Below are 13,443 nucleotides of genomic sequence, written 5' to 3' on the forward strand. Positions count from 1 at the left end.
TAGCATATAAAGCTCCAAATAAAATTTAGTCAAAATAACAAAAACACAACTAAAATTAACCCTATAAAAACATATAGGACTTAACAACAATATGATTCCCAAAGAAAAGAAACAAACAAATTAAAGTTCTTAGAATTAGCTGCGCTTGCAATCCTAGACCAAAGATCAGCATACTCCTCTCCAATTAGACCGGTAATTACTGAGCCTTTCATTTCTTCTTTGAGATTCACAATAACACCAACATTATCTTCAAAAAATATGAAAACACCATCCATTTGGCGCCAAGACTTACGTTGCCTAACAATGACAGCAGACATAACCTTCTTCCTGAGATCAAGCTTTTCCTTTTTGACAATGGCCATTACCAAATCACCAACATAGGCAGAAAGCAAGCGGTTCAAGCGACCTTTAATTCCCTTCACCGATATAATGTAAAGGTTATACAAGAAAAATATTAAATTTTTTAATAAAATTTTTTAACCTGCGCTACAGCCCACCTTAGCTTCCTGTACTCCTCCGTTAGCTTCCTGTACTCGTCCGTCCTTGTCTGGATGTCAAATGATTTTACAGCAGTATTTAGCTTTTGTCACGATGATCCCAAAAAAAAAAAACAATTCTTACCTTGCTGATGCTGTACAATACGGGCGCATCATTTAAATGTCATTGCATTAATACATTGACACGTGCCATTGTTTTATTTGTGAACGATGGCCTGGTGGAAAGTGTTTTTTAGAATATATTTTTTTTACTTTCCTGTTTTAGCTATCCTTGGAAAGATAATTTAAAGAGCGGAATGTGTTTTTTTATTAAAAAAAAAACAATTTTTGTTCCACGAAGAACTCAAAAACTAAAACAGTGCAACTCTATGATTTATCTTTCTTCTTCTCCTTCTTCTCCTTCTCCTTCTCCTTCTCCTCCTCCTCCTCCTCCTCCTTCTTCTTCTTCTCTTCTTCTTCTCCTTCTTCTTCTTTTAGCACATCAAATGCAGAAAATTTAGAGACCCATCCAAGATGACAGGAGCACCATAAGGAAAGGAAGTGTCATTTCTGTATCCTCGTTATCTCCCTTTCTACCGCATCTCTTCGACCTGTCTTTAAAAATCCATTAATTTGTTTTAATAATAAAAAAAAGACGGTACTTTAAAATCTTAAAAAATGAACGCACATGCACGAGCAGCTTATATATTGAAATTAACAATATATATCAAACCCAGAGGATTAATTTTAGGATGTTGACGTAGCATATCATAAGACAAACAGAAAAGCTCTGGAGAAAGAGTCTTTAGACTAGTGTTTATTCAAACCATAGCTAAATAACTAGAGTCCTAGCAGTGCATATTATAAGTTTGCCATGGTTGGGCTAACTAAGAAAATCAAAATAACTTCAAATATGACACTGACGAAAATAGATATAATAGATAACTAGGAGATGCAATCTGGTCCGCTGATCAAATCCCAGCTGGTATTTCGTCGGAACGGGTATTAGATGTAGAAGCAATATTATTCCCAGCTGGTATTTCCTGAACTATGGCCTCATGAATCCGTAGACCACCCTTCCATTTGTTAGTCCACACTTCATACAAGCCAAAATAGAGCGTCTCGTTACTTCCAGATTTTTTATCACTTTCAACCCGACACTTATGATCCGGAGGAAATTCCTTTACTTCCCCGCTTAATTTTGATAGATCAATTTTTTCGCGCTGATACTCTCCCTCCTTTCCTATCCTAGCCATCACCGTAACATGATCGTCCCAGCCAAAGGAATTCTCTGTGTTCATGGATAACATAAAGCTAACTTCATACGCCTTCCCTTTGGTTACAGGCATTTCACCACTTACATCAAGCCAGCACACCTCCAGCAGCTCTGCAGGACCATCCCTATATTTTGCAAAGATCAAATAGATTCAAATTGACATAAACAAAATAGGCTCTACATTACTATAGCACCACTATTCAAATTAAATCTGCAGATGCACAAAAGGTAGTGATACAGTTCCATTGTGATGGTAAACCATTGGTCTTTAGTTTAATATACTCACCCCTAAAATTCAATCCTGTCATGTAAAGAAATAAATAAAAAAAACTTTGTTTTATGGTCTCCGCCAAAAATGAAAGGAAACAACAGAAAGAAACAATAACTAAAAGTTGGCCGGAACTGCACCATATACTGATTTCTAAACATTAACTTTCCACGTTTAAGAATGTAACAATTTGACCTTGGGATATTTGTAATCTTTACTTAACAATTTGAAGATTTTTGTCAAAATGATTCGTACAATTTTATAACACCTCTGAAAAGTTTTTTGTAATTTACCCTAAAACAAAAACGTGGATCAAGAGAAAACATGTATGAATAAATTAAAGTATCAAATTAAATAGAGTAAATTATTATTGGATCCCTATGTTTTCAATAAAATTATTAGTTAATCCCTTTGTTTTAAATTAATTGGTCCTGTTGTTGGTTTTTGTACCAAGAATATTCTTATCTATAATCAAAATTTCCAATCTTATCTACTGTAGACAAAATTAAGTCTTTCAAAAAGGTAATTTAGGAATTGGTTTTTAAAAAAATCAACAGTCAACAATTGAATAATAGAGGGACCAACTTACAAAAGCAAAAAAATATTGTATTTTTCCTCTCTAATAATTAAGAATATTGTACAATTTTTAATAAAGATGTATTTGTGAAATCCGCATAAAAAATTAACTAAGTTTTGTGTGCTTCTCATTATTTGTGTTTGCATGATTTTTTCACATGTTATTTAATTTTTAGTAAAATAAAAAAATAAAGCTGAGATAGAATTGGGAATCAACTCAAAATTTATAGAACAAAGGCATCGAACGCCTTACTCAGACCATGAAAATAAGAATAATTAACCCTTCCTAGTGTACAATTACTTTTACATGTTTAAATTTAGAATATTGACAAGTTTGAAGGTCGTGATGATGCATATAGATGCATGCACCTTGAAACAATATCAGGCCGAAGCAAATTACTTTGCATGACCCAGAGACGTTAGAAATTTTACTAAATAACTATACTGTCTGCACATGCAAACAAACAGCTTATATGAATGAATCAATCCATACAAATTCATCAACACAATAAATGATTTCTAGCTCGGTTTGGAAGAGAAAGAAAGCTTGATTATGGTGATGACTGTTTGGGTTTTTGTTGGGGTAGTTAATGGATTGAATAGTAGAGAAGAAGAAGATAGTGATGGACTGTTAAAGGAATTAACAGTTAGTGCTATAGTTTGTTTGTTTCTTTCATTGCTTACTTTCCCGCTCACTTTTCTGGTAATTCTGTTACTATATCCTATTATTACGGGTGGTAGTTATTCTGTTACAATTCCGGTTATTCTCTGGCTGTCATCATGCATAATGCATGCACAACGTAAGACTTCTGTTAGTGGCTATATAAGCCATATGTTGATATGAATAAAGGCAGAGGGAAACAAATCTTGATTCTCTTGATTCAAGAACTGTGTGTCTTGACAATTGGTGTCAGAGCAGCATCATAGGAGACTTGAGTGTAGGTGTGTGTGAGGAACAAAAGAAAAATTCAACTTCTCTTCTTTCTCTAGAGAATCAACAGAATTATGGAAAGCAACAATAGCAGTTTCTTGTAGGCGACCATTCCTAAATTTGATGGACATTATGATTATTCGGCGATGTTGATGGAGAATTTCCTCCGCTCCAAAGAATATTGGGATCTCATAGAGAACAGGATTTCAATGGAGGTGACACAGAGAACTGAGCTAGGATCTGTTTCTATGGCAGGAGCAACAGAAGGACAACACAAATTGAGTGAGGACTAGGTAGAAGCACAACGCAAACTGATTGAGGGATAGAAGCTGAAGGACTTGAAGGTGAAGAATTACCTTTTTCAAGCCATAGATCGAAATGTCATGGAGACCATACTTAATAGAGACACTTTAAAAGGAATTTGGGATTCCATGAAACAGAAGTACCAAGGCTCTACTAAGGTGAAAAGGGCATAGCTACAAGCACTTAAGAGGGACTTTGAGACTGCACATGAAGGAGGGAGATTTAATTAACAATTACTTTGGTCGTACTAGCCAATAAAATGAAGACTCATGGTGAGATGATGAGCCAAACCATAATCAACGAAAAAGTTCTGAGGTCCATGACCTCAAAATTTGATTATGTGGTTTGTTCCATTGAAGAGTCAAATGACTTAAACACATTGACCATTGATGAGCTGCAGAGCAGTCTACTAGTCCATGAACAAAGAATGAATGGTCATCGAGGAGAAGAGCAGGCTCTCAAGATTACTTACGAAGAAAACACTGGTAGATGAAGAGGAAGAGGAAAAGGAAGAGGTCGTGACAAACTACAATTCAACAAGGCTACTATAGAATGCTTCAAGTGTCACAGATTAGGACACTTTCAATATGAGTGTCCTGCTTGGGAGAAAGGAGTTTACTATGCAAAAACATATGAAAGAGAAGAATTACTATTAATGGCTTATGAAGAGCTTAACCATGAGGAAAGAAAAGAGATTTGGTTTCTTGATTCAGGATGTAGCAATCACATGAGTGGGAAAAAAGAATGGTTCTCAGAATTGGATGATCAATTCAGACACACAGTAAAGCTAGGCAACAACTCAAAGACGACAGTTATGGGGAAGGGAAACGCAAGAATGAAAGTAAATGGAATTACTCAAGTAATTTCAGAAGTTTATTACATTTCAGAGTTGAAAAATAACCTGTTAAGCATGGGGCAACTTCAAGACAAAGGTGTAACAATTCTGATTCAGCATAGGAAGTGTAAAGTTTTCCATCCTACTAAGGGCTTAATTATTCAGTCTGAAATGAGTACGAACAGGATGTTTGTTGTGCTCGCAACAATGATACTTAAAGCCACTACTTGTCTTCAAGCTATGATAGAGGATGAAAGTTACCTATGGTCTTGCAGATTTGGCCATGAGAGCTTTAAAGGGTTGAGAACCCTTCAATCCAAAATGATGGTCAACGGTTTGCCTTCTGGTCTGCCTTCACCAGCAGCCTGTGCACAGGTTTGCACAACATGCCTAATTGGCAAACAGCACAGGGAATCTATTCCTAAAAGAAGTATATGGAGGGCATCACAGAAGCTGGAATTGGTACATGCAGATATATGTGGTCCCATAAATCTAGCATCAAAAATCAACAAGAGGTATTTTTTAAGCTTTATTGATGATTTTAGTCAAAAGATGTGGATCTACTTCTTGCATGAAAAATCAGAAGCCTTTACCATGTTCAAAAGATACAAAGCATGTGTTGAAAAGGAAACAGGAGCCTACCTCAAATGTTTAAGGACTGATAGAGGTGGTGAGTTTAACTCAAATGAGTTTGAGGAATTTTGAAAAGAAAATGGCATAACCAGACAATTAACCACGACCTATACTCCTCAGCATAATGGAGTTACTGAGAAAAAGAACAAGACTGTGATGAATTTAGTGCGGTGCATTCTTACAGATAAACAGGTTCTAAAGGTTTTCTGGCCAGAAGTTGTAAGGTGGTGTGTTCATGTGCTCAACAGAAGCCCTACTCTAGCCGTCCAACACTCAACTCCAGAGGAAGCATGCACTGGTATGAAGCCTCCATTAAAGTATTTCAGGGTCTTTGGGTGTTTGGCTCGTGTACAAGTACCAGACTAAAGAAGAATTAAGTTGGATGATAAAAGCATACAGTGTGTTTTGTTGGGAGTGCGTGAAGAATCGAAAGCCTACAGATTATTTGATCCAATCTCTAAGAAAATAATTGTTAGTTGAGATGTTGTTTTTAAATAAAATAAGGGTCGGAATTGAGACATGAGCAGAGAAAAAAGAACCTCAGATGTACTAGAATGGGGTGATACTGAAGAAGAAACTGATGAAGCTCAGAATGCACAAACACTGGGAATAGAGGATAGTAAGAATGAAGAAGCAAGCTCAACTGAGGAACTTGGAACATATACCAACGAGAATGAAGAGGCCAACTTCAAGGGCATGAATGAGGCAGGTCCAAGTGGCACTTATGCACATTCTAGTGTGACACATGAAGTGAATCCTTCAGTTTCAGGGAGGGTAAGACGAATTCCACCCTGGATGCAAGACTATGAAACAGGAGAGAATCTGTCAGAAGAAGAGGACTAAAATGCTATGATTATTCTTACAGAAGCTGATCCATCTGCATTCGAGGAAGCTGTGAAGAGCAAGAAATGGACAGATGCCATGAACAAAGAGATTGAGGCCATGGAACATAATAAAACATGGGTTTTGACTACCCTACCCGAAGGAGTAAACAACATTGGAGTTAAATTGATATTTAAAACAAAACTCAACGAAAGTAGTGAGATAGACAAATGCAAGGCTAGACTTGTGGCAAAGAGATATGCGCAACAATATGGGATTGACTACACAGAGCTATATGCTCCAGTTGCAAGATTAGATACCATACGTCTGATAATTGCTCTAGCAGCTCAAGAAGGATGGAGCATCTTTCAACTGGATGTGAAATTAAAAGCGCATTTCTGCATGGTGAATTCAGTTATGAAGTCTTTGTCCAACAGCCTCAAGGATATGAGAAAAGGGGCAAGGAACACAAGGTTTATAAACTAAGTAAGGCATTGTATGGCCTCAAACAAGCTCCCCGAGCTTGGTATAGCAAAATTGAGGCAGGCTTCGTCCACAAAGGCTTCAAAAAGTGTTACTGTGAGCACACCCTGTTCACTAAACTAGGAGGAGGACGAAAGCTGTTAATTGTCAGTATGTTAACGATTTAATCTTCACTGGGAATGACAGTAATATGTGTGAAGAGTTCAAGAAGCTCATGATGCTGGAATTTGACATGTTAGACTTGGGAAAAATGAAGTATTTTTTGGGAATTGAGGTGCTACAAAATCCTGAAGGGATTTATATATGTCAAAGGAGGTATGCTCAAGAAATCTTAAAACTATTTGGCATGGACGGAAGCAACTCAGTGAAGAATGCTATAGTTTTAGGCTGCAAACTGTCAAAGGATGAGGAGGGAACCAAGGTTGTTGCAAGTATGTTTAAGCAGGTGGTTGGCAGTCTCATGTACTTAACTGCAACCAGACTTGATTTAATGTATGGTGTGAGCCTTATTAGCAGTTTCATGTCATGCCCAACGGAGCAACACTGGGTAGCAACAAAAAGGCTACTCAGATATTTGATGGGAATGATGAACCTGGACATCTTCTACAAGAAAGGAGGTTGTAAGCAGCTCATAGCCTACTCAGATAGCGCCTTTGCTGGAGATATAGATGATCGCAAGAGTACTACAGGATGTATGTTTATACTCAGCTCTAGAGCAGTATCATGGTCTTCCAAGAAACAGCCTGTTGTTAGTTTATCAACAACCGAAGCTAAGTACATCGTTGCTGCCTCATGTGCTTGTCAATGTGTTTGGCTAAGAAGAGTCTTCGAACAGCTTGGTTGTGAGCTGAAGAAATGCACTACACTTTTGTGCGATAACAGTTCCAGCATAAAACTTTCCTAGAATCCTGTTCTCCACGGCAGAAGCAACATATTGATATTAGGTTTCATTTCCTTCGTGAAATGGTGAAAGAGAATGTGGTCAACTTGAGCTACTGTAAAACTCAAGACCAGATAGCTGACATTATGACAAAACCTCTCAGGTTAGAGGTGTTCTTACAGCTTCGAAGATTGCTGGGATTACGTGAAATTCCAAACATAAACTGAATACAGTTTAAAGCAGGGAATGATGGACTGTTAAAGGAATTAACAGTTTAGTGCTACAGTTTGTTTGTTTCTCTCATTGCTTACTTTCCCGCTCACTTTTATGATAATTCTGTTACTATATCCTATTATTACGGGTGGTAGTTATTCTGTTACAATTTCGGTTATTTTCTGGCTGTCATCATGCATAATGCATGCACAGCGTAAGACGTCTGTAAATAGCTATATAAGCCATATATTGATAATGAATAAAGGCAGAGTGAAACAAATCTTGATTCTCTTGATTCAAGAACCGTGTATCTTCGAAGTGTCATGACAGATAGAAGGAGAAATTTGGGGAGATTGGTATCTAAAAGAGAAAAAATAAAATAAAAAACTAGGTGTGAACCCGATCCAGCGAGGGTTTTTTTTTTTTTAAAAAAAACAATCTATATATAAAATACTTTTTATGAATTTAAAAGACTTCCGTAAACATTTTATGATATTGAAATTATAACTATCAATACTTTCTCTATAGAGAAGAATTATGCATGAAAAGGATAAAGAATCTTTATAAAAATATTAAATTGGTTCAACTCTAAAAGGACCAGATATAATTATTTTTATTTTTCATATCTATTATTAAATTTTGATAGTTACAACTTAAACACCATAAAAATTTTCTATGATATCTGTAAATTAATGATTCCAATTTTACTTTTATTAACAAAACATTTGCAACATAACAATAGATCAAGCACACCAAGATTTGTAACATAACAGCATAACTCTTCAAGAAGAAAACAGGTATGTTATCCTCACCCTTCAGGAATACTCCAATATTGACTCTCTTCCTTCCAGCAGATTGTAAGATGCTTTGGTTTAAACACGGTTTTGCCATCAGGGCCCTGCAAAACATGTCAAACAAGAGAATTTCCAAATTGTCATTATTAAATCATTACATAATTATATTAATTAATTACCATTCAAGCAGTAATAATATTCTGACCTTTGAGGGGACTTCAACCGTCTTTGACCCATCTGTAGATGATTCAGACTCTCCAGGCATCCCCTTCCTATTAACTCCGAAAATAAGCAGTATCATCAATTTGTATAAAAACACTTGAAAGATTATTTCGATTCATGGAAGATCAACCATTTATCATTTGTAGGACTCATATTTTATCGATAATCAACTGGCACGTCAATTTGTATAAAAACAATTTTATGAAAATCATTTTCAAAAATAGAAATTAAGGTTTTGAATGAAGGGTGATATTATTACTTATCCCACTCCATACCTTGACAGAGTGACAAAATAAATAGCCCTCTTTCTTACACCTTTATAGAAATCTTAATATTTGTCAAAATTTTCATGATATCGCATAATGAAAGTAGCTCTAAACTCAATATACAACTATTGAAACATAAATTAAAGTTTAAAAATTTGTGAATTTTTTTTAAAATGCCCTTAGGCTTTATAGTTATTTTATTGTAAATGCGCTTGACATGTCCAAAATAAATTACATAATTAACCTATAATGTTTAATTTATCATTATATATACTACACTATACTAAATACAATACATTTGATAAAGCACCACCACCAAGATAAAATATATTTCAATATAAAAATATTAATGTTTTGATTATATATAAAAAAATTGTAAGAGAGTCCCTGTGATAATATTCAATCCATATATTTTTATGACCCATAAATTATTTAGATATGATTTGAAATCTTTAATTTATACTTATTCTGCAATGAATGTCACACATGACTATAAATTTTAAGTTATTATATTTATCATAGGAAGATTTTTTATAAGTTAAATATGTTTGTGTTTTAACATATAAAATAGTACCATATATTTTTATCAAATGACTCTACTCGTATTTTTACAATATTTTTTCATCAAATTATCTTTGATCCATTAATACAAATATAACATTTTGACCTAAAACCCAATAGATGATCACAATGTACATTGAAGGATGAAATTGAAACAAAACTAATTAAAAAAATCTGAATCAACTAAGTTAACCGGTTAAACTCAAAATCTGTATCATAAGAGTACGATAATTAAATAAAAAAATTACTATTGAAGAATTAAATTGAACAAAAAAAAATTAATTAAAAAAAACTATAACTAAAAAACATTTATTTTCACTATGTATTCGCAAAGTGAAAGGTTGTTAACTTTTAGCATAAAGTATAATTCAATAGCAAGTTTTTTTCTATTGGTTCAACTTGTAGTGGAGCCAAGTTGTTTTATCTTTCTTAGTCTTGATCGTGATCGAGTAAAAAAAGAACTTTTGTGAAAAAAAAATTGTGTTACTAAATATGGATTCCAATAGTAGTTTGAATCAATTTGGGATGTAAAGCTCCAATTACTACTATTGAGTGTTAGGTATACAAAACCCATCTTCAAGGTCAGGATCTGTGAAAGATTGTTAGTAGAGAGGATAAAGAAATCATGGAGAATGCATCGGAAAGGTCATATGCAAGGAAGAAATAGAAGATAAAGATGTGGTAGGGTATTATTTGCTCTTCGATCACACCTCAGCATATTGGCGATCTCGATTCACCTAAAAAAGTATGTGATTGTATTCAATATATCAATCTTGTCTTTTTATCACCTCAACATATTGGCTGATCATATACCAAAAATAAACTGATTAGTAAACAAAGTTTAAACCACTGCAAAAAAAGCATGCACATAGAAGCTTCAAATAGGAGGAAAAAAAAAAACATATTCTCACCTTCCACCGAATCTAAACTTGGAGAACATTGATGCACGATCCTTTAAAACATGCCACACAAGAAAAATTCCAAATTGTCATGTCATTAAAACATTTCATTTGCTCCCCTGATCATTACTAACTGATTATCTGAATTACAGAAGAAGTAAAAAGAATTCCGACCTTTTGAGGCGGTGGTTGAGAGCCTTCGGGAGCTCCTGTGCTTGAATTTTAGGAAGGAGAAGTACTCATGACCTGGATGCCAAAGAGATTTCAAGGAACTATGTGGAAAAAGTTCAATACAAGAACAATAATGAGAGCTTTGTTGTTTGGGAATATCAATTTCCACGATCTAATATTCTAAGTCAACCATTACTTTACCTATAACCTGAAAGGAATGGGATTTCTAATGTGCATAGCTCCACAGTTCATCTTCTAATAAATTATTGCAGATGGATTGTGCAAAATTTTATATTTTTTTAGTTTGATTCTCAAATTTTATTTTAGACGATTTAATTTGTCTAAATTAAAAAGTAATTGAATTTGAATTATTATGAAAGGGTAAAATTAATAGAGGACATATTGAAATGAAAACCACGACAAAAATAAGTAGTGTGCTATAAATTTCGCAAAAGATGTACTTTGATCTTTAAACTTAAAAAATCATGCAAATTTTATGATTTTGGTCCCTCAATGTTTTTTCAATTTAATTTTTATACAAAAATTTATTTTTGTTATTTTTTTATCCTTGGTATAGAAAGAAGGGAGAGAGGTCACTGAATTTTAGTGATAGAGAGAGAAACGCATGATTGACACTGATTTAGCCTACTGAAATGGACGATATTTGTGTCAAATTATTCATTTTGATGAGAGGAGTTTATATTAGGTGGTTTTTTTTTTCTTTTTACCTCTATAGTTTGTGAAAAAATCATATTTGAGTTCGGGTTAAATTTTGATTTGAGGTTGATTTTGTTTTCTGAAGTGGTTTTTTGGGTTTTTTTAAGTCATAGATAAGTTTATCACAGTTCCAAAAGTGTTTTTGGTTAAAAAAGAATTTTAGGTCAAAAGAGCTTAAACCTCAATTTTTCGATTACCACAATATATGCAGCCTGCGTAATATTTTGATTTGAGGTTGATTTTATTTTCTGATGAGGTTTTTTTTTTGGATTTTCTAGAGTCATGGATAAGATTATCACAGTTCCAAAAATGTTTTGGGTTAAAAATAGATTTTGAGGTCCAAAGAGCTCAAACCCCGATTTTTTGATCACCATAATATATGCAGCCTGCGTAATATTTTGATTTCAGGTGGATTTTGTTTTCTGAAGCCGTTTTTTTGGGTTTTTTGGAGTCATGGATAAGATTAAAAATAAGTGGTGTACCATAAGTTTTGCAAAAGGTGAACTTTGTGATTAGTACTTAAAAGTGCATTTTTATCATGGTTTTATATCATCATTTTGCACTTGAAGTACCAATAACTCCTTAACCAAAGCATGTTTTATAATAATATATCTAATAACCTAAGATACCTTTAATTTGTGGTAAATATTCAGTTTAAATGCAGGTCGATCACATAAATGAAAGGATTTATTGATGACTTGAAGAACTTAAATTGCAAGGATAAAGAGATGGCCAAACTTAGAAAAGAGATGTCGGTGCAATCCAAACCGGAACACTGTTCGGTAATTGGGTCATATCTGGAGCTACAGATCTCAGATTTAGGTCCAATTTATATGGATGGAAAGGTAAGACATAGGCCTACAACTTTCATATGGAGCCCAAGATCTAAAAAGGCCATTATCAAGTCCAAATTGTAGCAACAACAAAGAAGCCCGAATCTGTCTTCCAGCCCGAGCACTGTTCGGTATTTTGGCCATATCTGGAGTTCTAGAAGTCCAAATGAGCTGAATTTTTTACACAAGAAAGCTGAGACAATTGCCCACAACTTTCATGTTTGCAACTGGCTCCAATTTTGACGTTATCAATGACGTTTTGGGCAGACAAGAGAAGATAAGGATTGTCACCAAGTCAAAAGTTGGTCACCCACTTATCAATTAGTCATCAAATCAATAGTTCCCATTTTTGGCCTATAAAAGGAGGCATTTGCCATGCATTTAGGCATCTTGATTTCCAGATCAAGATCATGCTCTTCCTTTCTCTCTTTGTATTTTTTATGCTTTGTTTTCATTAATATTAAGTTTATGCCTTTCATTTCCTTTCCTTTACTTAGTTAACTTTTATGTTCTTATTTTGTTTATCTATTTTGCTTTCTTTCATTATGTCTAGCTAAGTTAATTATGTCAAGGTGAAAAGGTTACACTAATGGTGTAAGAATAAGTATAATGTAAACTTAATATGGACTTTAATGTTTGATACTAACATGTTTTATATTTGTTATCTTGTTCACTCTTTAATACTTTGCTTGTTAAATGACTAATCTTGATTTATGTTATATAACACTTGGTACAACAAATGCTTGGCACTTTCATAGCCCATAATGTATGGTATAACCGACACCTGAGCTATGAAAGGAACTTGATTTATTGTTAACATAAGTTATAATCATGAATGCTTGACGAGATTTACAAGTATTAGCATTAATTGAATAAGATGACTAATGTAATCATGTTAACAATATATAATCTGATTGGAACCTCCTTTGTGTGTGGTTTCCAATTCAATAATAAGAGTTTATACTATACTTGTTTGATATACCATTAGTGGAACCTCTAACCTTGACATTTGTTATTATCATTGTTTAATCGTTACATTAATATTCCATCTCAAAGTTCTCATCTTCTTCTTCTTCTTCTATTTCTTTATTATTATTATTATTAGTACTACTACTACTACTACTACTACTACTACTACTACTACTACTACTACTACTACTACTACTACTACTACTACTACTACTACTACTACTACTACTACTACTACTACTACTACTACTACTACTACTACTACTACTACTACTACTACTACTACTACTACTACTACTACTACTACTACTACTA

At 34.0% G+C, this 13,443-nt stretch overlaps 2 protein-coding genes across 2 annotated transcripts; both read right to left on the minus strand.

The window, feature by feature from the left end:
• Positions 1-80: 80 nt before the first annotated feature.
• Positions 81-690, minus strand: LOC105136669 (60S ribosomal protein L23-like). The gene is made up of 3 exons (XM_011042094.1): positions 676-690; positions 482-547; positions 81-416 (listed from the first exon to the last, which is right to left on the minus strand). The coding sequence occupies exons 1-3, from the start codon at positions 688-690 to the stop codon at positions 81-83; spliced, it is 417 nt and encodes a 138-aa protein (XP_011040396.1).
• Positions 691-1,205: 515 nt separating this feature from the next.
• Positions 1,206-10,494, minus strand: LOC105136653 (protein PHLOEM PROTEIN 2-LIKE A9-like). Its single transcript, XM_011042080.1, has 4 exons — positions 10,451-10,494; positions 8,696-8,762; positions 8,509-8,594; positions 1,206-1,877 (listed from the first exon to the last, which is right to left on the minus strand). Exons 1-4 carry the CDS (start codon positions 10,477-10,479, stop codon positions 1,448-1,450), a joined length of 612 nt encoding a protein of 203 aa, XP_011040382.1. The 5' UTR covers positions 10,480-10,494; the 3' UTR covers positions 1,206-1,447.
• Between the last annotated feature and the right edge of the window lie 2,949 nt (positions 10,495-13,443).

Source organism: Populus euphratica, unplaced genomic scaffold (genome assembly GCF_000495115.2).
Source record: "Populus euphratica unplaced genomic scaffold, PopEup_1.0 scaffold133.1, whole genome shotgun sequence".
Lineage (NCBI taxonomy): Eukaryota > Viridiplantae > Streptophyta > Magnoliopsida > Malpighiales > Salicaceae > Populus > Populus euphratica.